The sequence below is a fragment of the Tupaia chinensis genome, unplaced genomic scaffold (genome assembly GCF_000334495.1).
Source record: "Tupaia chinensis unplaced genomic scaffold, TupChi_1.0 Scaffold148822_2, whole genome shotgun sequence".
Taxonomy (NCBI): Eukaryota; Metazoa; Chordata; class Mammalia; order Scandentia; family Tupaiidae; genus Tupaia; species Tupaia belangeri.
Genome location: NW_006208670.1, coordinates 1,593,284 through 1,610,480, shown reverse-complemented (window position 1 = coordinate 1,610,480; position 17,197 = coordinate 1,593,284). Strand labels below are relative to the sequence as shown.

General features: G+C 40.6%; 1 protein-coding gene across 3 annotated transcripts in view; it reads left to right on the top strand.

Annotated features, from left to right (window-relative positions):
• The window catches only part of TBC1D5 (TBC1 domain family member 5), a 480,733-nt gene that overhangs the window by 201,945 nt on the left and 261,591 nt on the right, over positions 1–17,197 (top strand). For all 3 annotated transcript variants that reach the window (XM_027769181.1, XM_027769183.1, XM_027769182.1), the window contains exon 4: positions 1,118–1,246. In XM_027769181.1, coding sequence (XP_027624982.1) covers positions 1,153–1,246 — 94 coding nt within the window. In that variant the 5' untranslated portion in view covers positions 1,118–1,152. The remainder of the gene's footprint in view (positions 1–1,117; positions 1,247–17,197) is intronic.

The following is a 17,197-nucleotide window of genomic DNA, read 5'->3' as shown; positions in this document are numbered from 1 at the left end:
ACACAGGACAGTGAGTGTGAGCGTGCAGACACACAGGACAGTGAGTGTGAGCCTGCAGACACAGGACAGTGAGTGTGAGCCTGTAGACACACAGGACAGTGAGTGTGAGCGTGCAGACACAGGACAGTGAGTGCGAGAGCAGCACCTTCCCCAGGGCCCGGTCACACCAGGTCGCCTTGCCCTAGCCCTCCTGTTGGACCTTGGGTAGTCGTATGTGTGGCTGGGATGTCTCGGGCCCACTGTGCCAGGGATTTGAACTGTGGTCGCCATGTAGGGTCTGACCATGTAGGTCTACTCCTTTTGAGTAGCACGTTATGGCAGCAATACTGAGCCAGCCCCTCTTTGTTTTTTAACTGGGAAGGAAAATACAATCATGGAAAGTAGATTACATAATCAGTGTGTGTGTCATGAGCAATTACCTGAAAACATATGAATTAATTTTTTTAATTAATTTTTATTTCATTTTATTTATCCATTCACTTTTTTGATTTGACCAGAGAAAGACACAGAGAAAGAGAGGTAGGTAGAGGGAAAGTGAGAAAATAAGCTACCAGGTCTGGGACTCAAACTGTGGTCAGCCAGGTGGGCGTGTCTAGGACCATAACCACCATGCCACCTGCTGGTCCCCTGAATTAATGATTTAAATGCCCAGAACAAAGACAGGAAAGATACATATAATATGGTGAAATATTAACAGTGGTATTTGTGGCTAACACATTTATGAGTCATTTTAATGTGCTGTATTTTCTATAGTTGGAATGCCTTTGTTGTGAACATTTATATTTTTGTTAGGAAAACAGGAGGATACTGCAAGTGATAATAATTCTTTAACTTGCAGTTCAGCTTTCCGTGCCAAAGATTATGGACAGTACCTGTGATTCAACATGCAGGTAGAGGTTATCAATAAAGCTCAGGTTTTATGAGAAACTGCTGAGATGGAAACCTCACACCCCTTTCTTGCTGTTTTATATCCGCCTACCAATACACTGTAACAGTCCCGGAGCCCGAGGGAACCTGGTAACGTCTCTAATGCTCATCTCAACACTTCAGCCCTGTGTGTGTTCTCAGTCATAGCAGAGACCACAGTGATACATTTGTCATTGTTCTCACTTCCCAGGCAGTGGCTTCTGGTGACGTCGTCCAGTCTCCACCATGTATCATTCCTTATCTGAAACCAGACACCCTCTCCAGCCAGAGGAACAAGAAGTTGGCATTGACCCTCTGTCCAGTTACTCCAAGTCTGGAGGTGAGTTCTGTGTGCAGGTGCCAAGCCCCGCAGAGGGCTCCAGTGAGCTCTGCCAGAGTTAATCCTCCTGGTGCAGTAGAGGAGGGCAACTTTAATATCATGTTCCTAGGTGCCGCAAGTGGCGTGGTAGTTAGTGTGCTGCATTCCCACATGGCCGATGGTTTGATTCCTAACCCAGTGGCTTGAAAATCGCTCCGTGTGTGCATGCCCAAAGTCCCAGGAGGAGAAGGGGAGAGAAAGCATTGTGGCATGGCTGTCTCCCCAGGGGATGATGTCTCACTTTCCCTCTATCTCTGTCTGTCAATGAACACACATTCCCTGTGGCAAAAACCTGAAAGCAAAAACAGAAACATTTCTCTGGTACTCTAGAACACTCTCAACACTAATGAATAGCAGTTATAGACAGGGTCATTAGCCAACTCCTCAGTCTCCACCGTTCTTTTAAAAACTAAGCAATACCTTCAGCTTAAGAATGTTGAAATGGAAGGTGGCCTTTGTCAAAAATCTCTTAGAAAATGTAACAAAATAAACTTTTGTTACTGACTTGGCAGGATTTTTTTCCCCCCCTCTCCAGTAAATTAAAATGTTTCTAGTCTAGAAGATCTGCCTGATAACCCTTTTTAAAAACATAGTTGAAACTTGTGTCATACTTTTAAAGTTCTATACTTTGAAATTGTTAAATTGTATACCTTTAGAACTCAGACAGTACTCAAGTTCTGCCCAGTGAAGTTTATCAAATGCTATGTCTCAGAGCTTTGTACTCTTTTCCCAGTATTTCCTTAATAATAGTAACCCCACAGTTTCTTAAAGGGAAGCAGTTACCAATAGTATGTGAAAATTCTTGAAGCTGCTGCTTCTTTATAAGCAATCACTAAATATTTGGTGAGGTTTATTGAGTTTCACTCAGGAAATACATGGATCAGCACTGTGGTATCTATTTTTAAAACATCATGAATTAGACAAAGTAATTAATGTAGGGTTTGTATGCATTAAATAAAATTATTTTTTCTGTCTCTATTGCTGCCAAAGCCTGCCATTAACTCGTTTTGAGAATTTCAAAAAATAATTAATTCTCACTTAAAGTGACTGTTTCTTTAGAAAACAGGCTCTTTACCTTTTTGGAGTGTGTTATGTTTTTGTCTATATCATACAAATGTATTATTGCTGTTAATGAAAATAGTAGTTTGCCCTTCATCTTACTTTTATGATTTAACTTTTATATTTGTTTTTGCATAAGGAATGATTTTGATAATACAAAAATTAATAGTGTGCATTTCATTCCTTTAATATGTCAGTAGTAAACATACCTTTCCTATCATGGCTTCTCTTAAATGAGATACCTGTGAGAAGCATTCATTAAGTCAGATGATTTTGCAACCCCGTCTGTAAGTAGATGTTTAAAAGTGAATATGTATTTGTGGTATGAGTATATAAAATAGTTTCACCAAAATTCTTCATAGTGTCTCTGGTTTATATGTTTATTTAAGAACATAGGTTTTTTTGGTTCTTGTTTGTTTTTTTTTTTTTTACATACATTTTTTTCCTGGTCTATTTTATTAAATGTTTATTTTTTTCTTTGTACTTTTTTGTGTCTTTTTTTTTTTTTTTAGACCTGGTTTAAAAAACATTTTAAATTAATTTTATCCTTCATTGTTTGCAGGAATCAGTAGTTACCTTTACTGAAAAGGCTTTTCGTTTATATCCTAGCCTAACATTTCTATGACATGCTAAGTTATTAGGACTGAATTGATGTTTAAAAGTGCCATTAATTCATTTACCCCAAATGTTCATTAACAATGTAAATGTATGCTGATGTTCTCTGAGACAAGGAAGTGACTAATGACTCTTCTAACTAACAACACTTAAAATGAATAGAAACTTTAGATAGCTAATCTCGAAGTAATCAAGACCCTCATTCAGCTTGGCATCTCTGTATGCTCCCAAACAGCTGTCAACTGTTAAAAATATATACAAAACACATATACGCGCACGAACATGCAGAACGGGAGATATGTAAATATCTAGTTCTTCAAAGCCATAAAGGTTACTAACCACAGTGGGTTTTGTGCATTGTATATGTAAATATTTTATATAAAGCATCTATTTCATCTCTTAGATTTCCCTTTTACAGAGAAACGTGGGTTGCATTTTAATGGGGTTGTCATATTTGCTTTCAGAATCATCACCTCTCTACTGTGTTTATTTTAGTATGTCTTCCATGGAAGTTCTTCCAGGTATTCTGCTGTAACCCCTAGGGAATCTGACTACGAGATGACTGATTTGCTAAACAGTTGCATGCTGGACTTACATCAGTGGTTTGTCTGTGTAGAAGTCAGGTATAATCAAAAATATTCCGTTATAGATTCATCAGGAAACAAAATAAGTCCTAACTTCTCAAACATGAATTTTGCCATTCATAAAGAAATAGTGCTGTTAAACAATTCTGTGAGATCTGGAGAGGGTGAGTAAAAATAGCCAGATAGTACAGAGCAAAAACTCAGTAACTGGTTTATTTTAATGTGTGGGTAAGGAAAATGGGTGAGCAACAACAACAACAAAAAATAATAATAATCTGGATATACACACAAAAAATCATATGGGATATTTTCATTGTGTATTAAACTCTTAAATGCTCGAATTTCTCTTTCAAATAAAGAACAGCCTAGGCCTTTTTGTGGTACCCTATTACATTTGGTCATACACATTCTTACCACCTTAATTTCCTGGGTCTTTCTCAGTGGATAAAATTAACTGACAAATTTCCTGTCATTTAAATGAAAACACAGAAAAGCAAAACCTATTTTGAGACTATTGAGGATTATTTGTTCTTAACATGTAATATTTAATGATCAAGTAAATGAAAAAGAAATTCATTTTATTTTAAACTGAAGACAACAATATCAAAGACAGGGAAGCAGGGACAGGCCAGGTGGCGTGGTAGTTAAGATGCTGGACATTCCCACATGGCTGACCACGGTTCAAATCCTGGACCTGGTGGCTTGCTTTCTCACTTTCCCTCTCTCTATCTCTGTGTGTGTGTCTCTCTCTGGTCAAATTAAAGTAAATGAAGAAAGAAAGTTAAATAATTCTGAAAAGAAAAGGAAAGGAGAGGCGAGGCTAGGAGAGGAGAGAAAAGGGGGAAGCATAACCTGTTAGGTGACATTGTTTTCACAGGTTTATAAGAGGCTGGGGTGTGGCTTATGATGAAAGGACATGTTTTCCTGTTAGATCTCTCTCCCTCTCTCTTAATTGGGCATGCCTGCTTGCCTGAGAGAGAAAGCACCCCCTCCTCACACTGGGTTTTGGTCAGACGGCCATCCCTTCTCCGTTTCACCATCCTGTCAGGACGCTGGGCATGCACACACACGCGCCCAGTGGTTCTAAGCCACCAGGGCCAAGATTTGAACTATGGCTGGCCAGATAGTATCCAGTCCCTTTAACCATGAGGTTATGGGTCTGTTCCCAGTTAATTCTCTTTTGAGAACATTTTGTGACATACTACCATAGTTTTTAACTTTGATATTTTATGCCAGTTACTTAACATATCTTTACCTTTTTACATAATATCGCTTTCAAAGCTTTCTTCTCATTTTCATGTATAAAATATTTAGTAATCTACTTTAAAAAATCTCCAAGATACTCAGAATCCTGCCAACTCTACTTTTACCTTCATATTTCTTTTTTCTTGGTCAAACCCCCCCCTCCCCATTATAATGTTTTAAAACTAGAAGGGGGCCGACCGTCACATGATGGTTGAGGAAGATGGAGCCCACATGACCAGCTGCCCACTTTGAGTCCTGAACCGGTAGCTTGGAGAACACGCTGGGCTTTGTGTGTGTGCCCAGAACCCTGAAAGGAAGAGAGATGGGGGAGAGAGGAGTGCTTAGCCCACTCCCCTTTAGCAAGCATACACTTCCTCTCACAAAAACAGAACAAAACAAACAAGAAGGAAAGGAAAAGAACAGAACAGAACAAAACAGAAGAGAAAAGAAAAGGAAAGAAAAAAAAGGAAAAACTTGGTAGGTAATGCTTTGAGAGGGGTTCTCAGACGACAGAGGAGAAGGTTTTACGAGAGATGAGGCAGAACCGTGTGGTGATGGAGCCCCGCCAGCGAAGTAGGAATGGGAGGGCTACAGTTTCTTAATGTCTAAGAGTGAAATGGATGGTACGGGTAACAGCAGACTTTCTGCAGTGATTCTTCAGCACCTGAAATATGTGTGCTTTATATTAAATATGTCTTTCCAATGTACGTTCTAAACTGCAAAGGAACGGTAATATGATCGTCCTCACATCTCTTAAGTACTGCATGATAATTACATTAATTCAGAGAGACATTATTTAGTGGTAGCCAGTAAACCAACTCAGCAACCTCGCTAGTTTTGTGTTATACTTTGGGTCTTTATTGACTTGGGTAGGTTTGGGTCTGAAGTGCCTTTTTAGTAAAACATCCTCCCTAGATTTCAAGGGAAAAAGTAGTTGAGACAGATGAAAAACTGTAAGTTAGGCTCTAAAGTCATCAAGGAAAATGTAGCTTTATTTAAGATAAAGATTGTTAATTAAATGGGAGAGCGATTTGGAAGTTTGTAAATGCAGTAATAAGGATAAAAATGGAGAATTTTTTTTAAATGTCTTTTTAGAAACAGATTTGTCAGGTGCTTTTGATGCAGGATATAGAGGTAACTGGAGTCCTTCCACCCAACACCGATGCAGGATCAGCAAAATGACTGGATTTGTGTCTCCTGATCAGGAAGAATGAGAAACATGGACAAAAGGAGGGGATAGTAAAACAGTTTTATCGAAAGAGAAAAGCTCCTGACGGGGAGGGATCCCAAAAGAGGGTTGGCCACTGGGGGTCTCCTCAGAGGTTCTTATCTAGCAGTCCGAGCAATGGGCTGGCTCTCTGACCTGACAAGGAAGTGTGCTGAAATTGTCTACGAAGCCGGCAGCATTCTTGAGCTCCCAGTCCTTAGCTGGGACAAAGTGCTGCTCAGGACGTTGTTGGGTGCCCCTTGGCCATGAAGACCATCATCTTAGTTCTGGAACGTAATTGCTCTAGGCCACACTGCAGATGGTGGCTAGGTTAGGCATCGCTGCAAGCTGGGTCCTGTGTGCAAGTGGTTTCCAGTGAAAGCTTGGCTGTTGTGACTCCATCTTGGCCTTAGAGGGCAATGAACATTTTATGTGCAGTTCTCTAAATTTGAACTGCTCCAAAGACAGCTGGAAGTGAGACACTTGAATTTGGATGACAAGGAGTGAGAGCTCTACAAGTCATCTTCTGTAGATGCCTGTTCCAAGTGTGAGACAGGAAATCCAAGGAACGAGGAAGGAGAACTGAAGATTGACTGTAGAAATTCCCCGTGATTGGAAATGGGCACAGGAAGCAATACCTGAAAACTTCCGGAGGAATGATCAAGGGGAAAGAGAGAGCAAGAAAAGGATACAAGCGATACGTACGTGAGCCTCCCGAAGGTTCGAAGTGAGCAGTGTTTCAAGCATCGTTTAGGTTACAGAGTGTAACAGGAGATAGACTGCGTGATTCGAGGAGTACTGATCACCCGTAATTAGTGGTTAGCCATTTTCAAGCTATCACCAACTTGAGTGAATGGAGGCAAAGGAAGTGACCCCCAAATCTGTTTCAGAATTAGCTTTAAAAGATAGTTATGAAAAATTAATGAGAGACATTTAAATAGTGAGGAGGGTTCAACTTAACTATTCAGTATTAGATTTGGATGACGGTATGTCCACCTCTTCCACTCGGCACCTAATTCCTTTCATAGCATTACCAACTTTTAAAACTGTGTCAACCTCAACTACTGGTTTTAAATTTTATAGACTATTTTACTTTTATCTTACCTACATCAGAGGGAAGAATTGAATTTCCAGGGAGATGAGGGAAGTGCAAGAAAAAAGGTTTAGCCTTATTCTGGGAAAACACTCTGGAATTCCTCAGACAGCACTGTTAATGCCACCTCCACCCCTGACCTATTTTTTCTATGTATTCAAGTCTTAAAATGATCTCCTCTGCTTTGTATAATAGCTAGGTACATTTTTTAAAAATACAGGTGATATATTTTGGTTAAATTCACACTACATATAGTTGGGTTTCTTTTGTCATTTTCATATTCCCCACCACCACCATTATACTTGGATATTTATAAATTTTCTTGTAGATCTAAGGAAGTTTAGTTGTGTATATTTCTTTTAAGAGTGTACTCACACACACAAATATATATGACATACACGCATATGCATATATTGCTATATTCCAGTAATTTTTGGAATAACGAGGGACATTGTTTATACAGAGGTTTCGTTTATATTACATATCTAGGCGTTCACATCTACTTGAGCAGTTTAGAAGTTATACATGTCATTTGTGGTAAAAAAAGGCTTCTGTTTTGTTGTTGTATTTGTATTGGTTATTTTTTTCCTCCTTTTTAAAAAAAGTTTTTGAGAGATTCTTGCTGTAGGATGCGTTTGCTTGTCGTAGAGACACAGACAGAGAGACAGAAAGCGAGGAATGACCCTCCATGGGAAATGACCATGGCACAATCCCTTCTCCTCCATTCTCCTCTCAGGATTTTGAGCATGCATGCATATGCACCCAGCGTGAGTTTCAAGGCCGCCAGGTCCAGAACTCAAACCGTGACTACATGAGAGTCCAGCACTATAACCATTATGCCTTCTGCTGGTCTGTTCTCCAAGTTTTTAAATGTAGTCTTTTTTGTGATTATTCTTTGACATTGTTTTGCTCTTAAAAGATGTTTTCACCAAAAGCTTTGATAATGCACTTAATTAGTTCAAGTGAAGTGTTGTTTATTTGTAACGTGTGTTCTGTAAAAATTGAACAGAAGTTACTAGGCCAGCCCCGTGGCCTACTAGTTGAGGTAGCTGGATCCCACATGGCCAACTGGTTCAAATCCCAGCCCCAGCGCCCTGACCGGCACACTGGGTGCTTCTCATTCCCCAAACCCTGACAGGATGGAGAGATGGAGGAGAAGGGATTGGGGTGCTTTCTCTCTGCTGAGTACACGTGCCCTCTGGCAATTAAAAACAGAAAAGTTTGCCATTGCTGTACTGTTGCAGGAAAGAGGATTTGTTAGGAAGTTGTTTTGAAATACGAAATATTCTTCCATACAACACTCACATCCTATTCTGGATTTTGTGTTGCTCCTTGAATTTTCTGAGAAGGAATCTAGTGTGAAGAATATAGGAAAACACCAGGTAATTAGCTTCAAGCTGTTTCATTTTCACATCTTAGAAAAGTCAGAGTGTTTTAAGTGGAAGCAATTAAGAAGGTAATAATTCATAAAAATGATAATATCTCTAGTTATTTAGTTTAAATGGTCATTTTCTGTTTTTATGCCTCCAGTATTAAAAAATATAATTTACTTGCCTCTTTGTAAATGATCTAGTATTCTGCCACTTGATAATCATTGTATTTCTCTAAATTATACTGATTGTTTTATTTTCCTGAACTTACAAATAGCTTTCATTTTAGTCAGGGGAAAAAAATCTTCAAGTAATTTCGACTTATCAAGAGAGTGAGGATTTGCCATTACTTACTGTCGTCAGAGATGAGGCAGTGTGTCGGCAAATCACCGGTTAGCTTACAGGAATATGTGTTCTTAGTAGGGATGTGTGTGTTCAGACAATTCTTTCTTCCTTTACTCAGCTCTTCCTTTTTCTTCCAGATGTAGAGGCATTTATTTATTTATTTATTTACTTACTTACTTACTGCCAGGGGCACATGAGAGACAACACATAACAACACGCCAGTGGGCAGGGTCAGCGCTGTGACTCCCCTGCCTCCACTTCCCCAGGATTTCAGGCATGCGAGCACACGTGCCTGGCGTGTTTCTCAGGCTGCCGGAGTCGGCATTCTGTCTGTACGTGGCTCCGTGGGATTCTGTCCGTAAGGACAGGGCTTAGCTGCTGCCCTGCGGGGCCTGTCCGTACAGGGAGACTTTAATGACAGTCGACTCTCGTAGCGTTTCTGTTGGGGAAAGTTTTAATAGAACATGACCGATTCCGGCCATGTACCACCACTGCCAGCCCACCTGCACTTTGAATTGCACTTGCCAGTAGAGTTGCTATATTGAACTAATAGATTGTCAACTGATAGGGTGATGTGATGGTTAAGAGGTTTCAGTAACATGGGCCAGCCTTGGAGCCTCCTGGTTAAGAGAACTTTGATCCCACATGGCTGACTGCAGTTCGAATCCTGGCTCCAGTAGTTTGATAAACCTGCCAAGTGTGTGTGTGTGTGCACCTGAAATCCTGATAGGACGAAGAAATGGTGTTGTGAACGGGGTGCGTGTGTGCCCCAAATCCTGGCAGGATGGAGAAGTGCAGGGAGGAAATCGTGTTATGGACAGGTCCTGCCTGAGGCTGCTTTCTCCTTTTCTCTCTGTCTGTCGGCTTTTATCTGGCGAGTACACGCGTCCTCTGGCAACCTGAAAAAGAAGAATTTTCAGTAGCACTGTTTGGTGAAGAGAGACCAAGAGGCACACGTGTTTTACCACACTGAGTAGGGATTGTCGGCCACGGACCTGGCTATTTGTCCGTAATAGCCGTTGATCATCTAGTATCTGGGAGCAGGGCACTAAGCAAGCAGACCAGTTGCTTTCTCTAATGGATTTCATGCTTTAGCATGAGTGAGAGAGTAAAACATGTAAGAAGAGAAATCCGAATCAGAACACTAGGCGGTATTCGGGTGGGTGCTGGTGACGTGATGAGTGACTGGCTCACATTGTCGAGAGCGCGAAGAGTGTGTTCTTTTGACTAGTTGTTAATGAAAGCCAAGTAGGAACCTGACGTGGAGAGATGGTTGTGGCGGTCTGTGCGTGTGTGTGTGTGTGTGTGCGCACACATGTGTGTTAGAGAGAGGGAGAGAGAAAGAGAGGTGTGAGGTGGGGGGCCACACAGAAAGAAAAGCGGTGTGTGTGTGTGTGTGTGTGTGTGTGTGTGTGTGTGCGCACGTGTGTGTTAGAGAGAGGGAGAGAGAAAGAGAGGTGTGAGGTAGGGGGGGGGCCACACAGAAAGAAAACACCAGTCTAAACTAAGGGGTCGGCAAAGGGAGGCCCTAAGACTGGAACGAGCTTTTCCTGTTCTGGGAGCTGAAGGCGGGGGAGGACTCTGTGGCTGGGGACCAGGGGTGGCCGGGAAATGGCAGGGACCAGGTGATGAGGCCTTTGAAAACATGCTGACCGAGGACTGCAGACTTTACCCCAAGAACTGAGACTTACGTGCCCAGTCTGTCGTAATCTCCAGTGAACTCCCGACTTCCTTTTCAGGGATGGGGCCATAACAGTTTGTTTCCATGACCATTTTTAATATGTATCCTTATGACTTGGTGGTAGGCCTTTAATAAGCAATGCCTGATTTACCTGGAGTTACAGTATTTTCAAAATGGGTTTTCATGGAAAGAAGAATTGTTTCCATAATGCAGTCTGTTTCTGGATTCTCGACATTAAAGGTAAAGTTACTTTTACTTAATATAACATAAAAGGCCATCTTAAAATTTCCCATTTATTAAAAAGTCAGTTAATTCTTTACAGGCTTTTACTTATTTGATTCTTTTGCCATGTTACCAGTACAAGTTGAGCATCCCTAACTTGGAAACCAAAAATTCAAAATGTCCCAAAATTTCAAACTTGTTGAGTACTGACATCCCAAGTGGAAAATCGCACACCTGACCTCGTGCAACAGGTGGCAGTCATAACACTGCAGCATCTTACAAAACTGTCCCGCAGAATGAGCCTTCGGGCTGTGTATACGAGGTACATTCGAAACATGAATGGGTTGTGAATTCAGGTGTGAGTTTCACCCCGGCATGTCTAACTGTGTGTATGCAGACGGTCAAGATCTGAGAAAAGGAACCGGCAGCATTATGGCTCCAAGCACTCAGGTAAGGGGTGCCGAGCCTGTATTAAAACCAGCTAGTACGTGTAGTTTAGTGAGACCTTTCTCTGGACCATCATATACGAACACATGTATGTGCATATATGTGCCAGTTTCACTGGGGAGGGGCATGTAATCAGTACTTTCCTTCTGCTGATATAATGGAGAATTTGTTCCTCCAGGACATATTAGAACAATGTGTTTAATGCTCTTCAATTTAATTTGCCGGTATCACAATTAATACAATTAGGGTCACTTGAAATGAAACTATTAACAAATTGAGTAATTTACTTTAACAATGTCAATGTGTTCTCACAATTACATTTGCTTTAATTAGTGTACAAGCTATTATTTAATAGCATGCTTCACATAGAAAAATGCAGTAATGCATTCTTGGCACCTTAGAAGAGAAGGGAAGAAACTTTTAATGGCCTGAGTGATCGTGGAAGAGCTGCCGCTGGAAAGTGCTGGAGGAGAGAGCGGAAAGTCAGAGCAGAGCTGCCGTGCAAGGGCGGAAATGAAGCGTTCTTGGTTTTCGGTTTTGTTTCGGTATTTATCGGTTTCTGTCCGACTTACCACTGCACAAGGAGTATTGGAAACTTTACGTGGTAGCTAGGGAAGGGAGCAGAGAGCCTATAGTATTTTCATGCTGTTCAGGTTTATTTCGTTTTGACTTACTCCTGCAATAATATTTGAATTTCTGAATATGAAAAATAATAGTCATTCCTGGGGCCAGCTGGTGGTGTGGTGGTTAAGGCAGCTTAGTCCCACATGGCCAATGCTTGGTTCGAGTCCTGGACTTGGCAGCTTGGAAAAACTGCCAGGCGTGTGTGTGTGTGTGTGTGTGTGTGTGTGTGTGCGTGTGCGCGCGCACGCACGCGCGCGCGCGCACGGGCGTGTGTGTGTCCAAAATCTCAGAGGAGAATGGAGGAGAAGGAATTGTGGTGTGGCCATCTCCCCTGGGGGGTGATTTCTTGCTTTCTGTCTCTCTGGCGAGTGCATGCATTCTATCTCAAAAATCTCTCTCTCAAAAAAAAAAAAAAAAAGAAATGAGATCCCTCGAAAAAAGAAAGGGAACCGGCAGCATTATGGCTCCAAGCACTCAGGTAAGGGGTGCCGAGCCTGTATTAAAACCAGCTAGTACGTGTAGTTTAGTGAGACCTTTCTCTGGACCATCATATACGAACACATGTATGTGCATATATGTGCCAGTTTCACTGGGGAGGGGCATGTAATCAGTACTTTCCTTCTGCTGATATAATGGAGAATTTGTTCCTCCAGGACATATTAGAACAATGTGTTTAATGCTCTTCAATTTAATTTGCCGGTATCACAATTAATACAATTAGGGTCACTTGAAATGAAACTATTAACAAATTGAGTAATTTACTTTAACAATGTCAATGTGTTCTCACAATTACATTTGCTTTAATTAGTGTACAAGCTATTATTTAATAGCATGCTTCACATAGAAAAATGCAGTAATGCATTCTTGGCACCTTAGAAGAGAAGGGAAGAAACTTTTAATGGCCTGAGTGATCGTGGAAGAGCTGCCGCTGGAAAGTGCTGGAGGAGAGAGCGGAAAGTCAGAGCAGAGCTGCCGTGCAAGGGCGGAAATGAAGCGTTCTTGGTTTTCGGTTTTGTTTCGGTATTTATCGGTTTCTGTCCGACTTACCACTGCACAAGGAGTATTGGAAACTTTACGTGGTAGCTAGGGAAGGGAGCAGAGAGCCTATAGTATTTTCATGCTGTTCAGGTTTATTTCGTTTTGACTTACTCCTGCAATAATATTTGAATTTCTGAATATGAAAAATAATAGTCATTCCTGGGGCCAGCTGGTGGTGTGGTGGTTAAGGCAGCTTAGTCCCACATGGCCAATGCTTGGTTCGAGTCCTGGACTTGGCAGCTTGGAAAAACTGCCAGGCGTGTGTGTGTGTGTGTGTGTGTGTGTGTGTGTGCATGCATGCATGCCCATAGTCCCAAGAGGTGAATGGAGAAGGGATTTCAGCGTGGCCTTCCCCACTCAAGGGTAATTTCTCACTTTCCGTCTTTCTCTCTCCATCTCTGGCGAGCTCACATGTCCTTTAGCAAAATGATGAAATAATTACATAGAAAGTAAATAGGTCATCCATCACTAACCACTCTAATATAGAGGAACATGAAGTGAGGAGTACAGACAAGGTCGGCATGAGGCCGGCTCTGTAGTACAGTGGTTAAGAGCGTGCAGAGGAAGCCGGAGTCCACATAGCGAGCCAGGGTTTGGTTCCTGGTCCCAGGACCCCGACTAGAGCGAACACGATTTCAGTGTGACCCACCTCGTGGGAGATGAGCGTGTAAGAGCACATATACATGCCTGTGCTCCCCCTCTCTCTTGCCCCTGCGGGCACACACACCCTCTGGCATTAAAGGAGAAAGTAGGAAGCCATGTTTTGATTCCAAAATGGACTTTTGTTCAATTTTATTGTATTTTTTTAGAGAGATTTTTGCTATAATGTGTGTGTGTGCTGGACAGAGAGAGACAGAAAGTAAGAAATCAGCCCATGGGGGGATGGCCTTCTCTTCCGTTCTCCTTTCAGAATTTTGATCACACACACACATGGGTCCCACGTGAGTTTCAAGCTGCTAGGTCCAGGACTCAAACTGTGGTTGACCAGCAGTGGGAGTCCAGCACCTTAACCATCATTCCACCTGCTGGCCCCTTGTTTTGTACTTCAGTATGGGTATTTCTGGCTTAAGAATTCCCGTTAGGGGCCTGATGGTGGCGCAGAGCTAAAATGCCATGCTCTGCAAGGCCACATATGTGGGCAGGTTCCATGTCTGGGCCCCAAGACCTCCTCAAGTGCCTGCGATCCGGGGTACTTTGATTGTGTTGAGTCAAGCCCAGAGAATGTGGTGCTTCATCTTTCACTTTATTTTGGAAGATAAGATTAGCCTGTGTTGACTTTGTTTGTTTTTTATTAGAGAGATTTTTGCTGTAGGGGGTGTGTGATCCCCAGGGAGACAGAAAGCGAGAAACCATCCTGCAGAGGGGTTGGTCACACTGCAGTCCTTCTTCTCCATTCTCCTCTCAAGATCTTGGTCATGCACACACATGCGCCCAGTGTGCGTTTTAAGCCTCTGGGTCCAGGACTCGAACTGCGGCTGGCCGTGTGGTAGTCTAGCACCTTAACCACTCCACCACCTTCTGGCCCCTAGACGGCTGCCCCCTTAAGCTGAGATGGGTGACTTAGAACTGGTCCAGTGTTATGATAAACACAATGGAACACACTGCTTTGAACTGTAAGGAAATATTTGAAGATAAGTCTTCCCTATCACCCGTTTTATTTCCGCTGCCTCCGTGGTGTATCAAAATGCTCTCAGGTGTTGGGAAGAAAAGTTGTTTTGAAGGCAAATGGCTTTTAAAATCTTAGACACACCAGCTTTCATCCCGTCAGCTCCTCACCCCAGGCCCACCATCTTCTTCTCTGTTTACGTCTTCAAGGGCGAACTGGGAATGGTTTGCACATCAACATTAGGAGTGAAAAGGTATCTTTCGGTGGAGGTCTTTTCATAGTGATTTCCAGTGGCATAGACGAGACCTTTACCAGATGAGGCTGTTTCTGCAATCAGCTCTCTAATGGTTCTGAAGAGAGCTTTTGACAGTAGAATTATGATTTTTTTTTTAAAGTCTTCATGTCCAGGCCATTGTATTTAATAGTTAATGTAATTTTGTTTTTAAAAATGTATATTGTATGGGCCACCTGATCTATAAACAGTATTTATTTTTTAATCATTCAGAGGTTAAATTATTTTTGCAGCTGTCAGGCATGCCCTTCATGTGCATTTAATTAATTGCATCTTAAAATTAACATCACAAGTAGCTTAGTAACATGTTAAAAATAAATCTTTTGTCTTGTTAATCAAACTTCAAACAAAAAATATAGTAAATATTTGATACATATATATACCTTCTACTTTTAATGATTCGAGACTGTAGTTAATTTGATAAATGTGAATGCTGTTGATACTATATAATTCATTTGTGAGTTTTGTAATTATTTGTGTGACATTAATAAGACTTGTTTTTCTGTTGCATTTAAAAACTTAGTGAAAATGTTCAGTCTATTACAGACAGACCAAAGTGGAGCAGAAATTTAGGTGATAGATCAACCATTTAAATGTAAAGTCTTGAATCTTGCAATGAAGTTAAAAAAGGTTATTGATCTGAAACAGTTGATGTTATTGCAGATGCAAATGTAAGTATACTTTATTTAATCCTTTTATGCAGTCAAATTTATGGACACAGGATTAGAAATCTGGATCCTACTGAGCTTTTGCTAGGGGAAGAGAGGAATTCTGAAGAAAGTTTTCAATGGCGTTCTATAGAATTCATGTACAGCACAGTGGAATTCTTGCATGATTTTTGTGGTGGTTTTGTTTTAGAGATGACTGTTACATGAAACCTCTCTCCAGAGACTGAGAAGTGACATTCTCATTAACATCCAGGCAAGGGACTGAGTTACTTCAGATGCAGGTTTGAGGAGAAATAAGGAAAAAACACCAAGAAGCAGTTCCAGGCTTGGAAATTTCTTGCCATTTAAACACACACACACACACACACACACACACACAGGTTAGGTGTATATTTATGCACAATCTGGTCTTTTAACAAAGAAAAATAAGCCTATGTTTAGGCTGCCACTGATAGAAACAAAACAGCTGAGACTTTAATGAACACCATACTGAGGGCACGCAGGACATAAGGAGGATTAAGCAGGTTACAAACTGCACATCTTCTGTTTAGACCGAGCAGAGCTCCGCAGCCCTGACAGTTAGCTGTACTGACAAGGGGAGCAGATAGACAGAGACAGAAGGAGATCATTTGTATCAATTTGAGAAACAGAACTAGTAATGAGACAAAATAGCCGCACAAAATAATCTCTTACTTTAAAATTGTTCTTTCTCCCTATTTTCCCCGAAAATAAAAGCTTACAGTTAAACAACAGCAACAACAAAATTTTTAATTTTTGTTTGCAAATAAAGACCAATGTAGTTTTGAATTCTTTTTTTTTTTAAGAAAAGATTTTTCTGGACACTCAAAACGAATTTTTATCTTGGTAACCTGACAGCTTTGTTTAAACATTGAATATGAGTTTCCTTTCATGAAAATCTTTTCAAAGTACAGCAGTTCAGCTGTGAAAACCTGAATACATTAATGATGACAAAGAAGCTCCAGAATGAGCCAACATTTGTTTTGTTCTTTTACAACATTTCTTGATAAATTGCATACACAAAAGTGTTACGGGGTTATTTTAATTTCTCCTTATTTCTTCGCTAATAAATGTCTTTGTGTTTACCTTTTTAAATACAATACCATGTTATTAATCACTATAAACATACATATATATTCTCAAAATAATGACTTTTAAAAGTTCCTTTTAAAAGACATGCCTTAAGCATATCTATTACAGAGTACATTTGAACATGCCTTTGTTTTATTTGATTAAACATCAACGTATATTGCTCGTGCTTAGGTTTTGAATAATTTTCTTCAACTCTCAGGAAACTGCATTCTGAAAAGTACTCGTTTGAGGATTATGTACATGTTGTAGCTCAGGTTAAAACAAGCAATGTTGAAATGTTTTAATGTAATTTTTTTAAAGGATCATAGTCTACTACTTCAATGTAGTCAGTCTTTTTTCATTTTAATCTTAATTTTTTTATTTTTATTTTTATTGTCATCATAATCTTCTTTATATTACATTGGATTGCATATAACTTTACAGTGTATTGCATTGCTTTTTCAAAAGGGAATGCCATGCATGTCCGTCAATACAGAGACATCAATCTCCCCGCTTCATCATTCAATAACTTTTCTATGTTTTCCTCAATCATTATTATTATTATTCTAATTATTTTTTTAAAACAGTCAATCACTATTTCTCATTTCACTTGTAAAAATACTTTGCCCATCATGAAGTACTTCTCAGACCAATCCAGTTGAGAATACTATACATGTCGTCATCAACAGGTAATAAGCCATATCTGTTTCTCACTAACGTCCTGCCT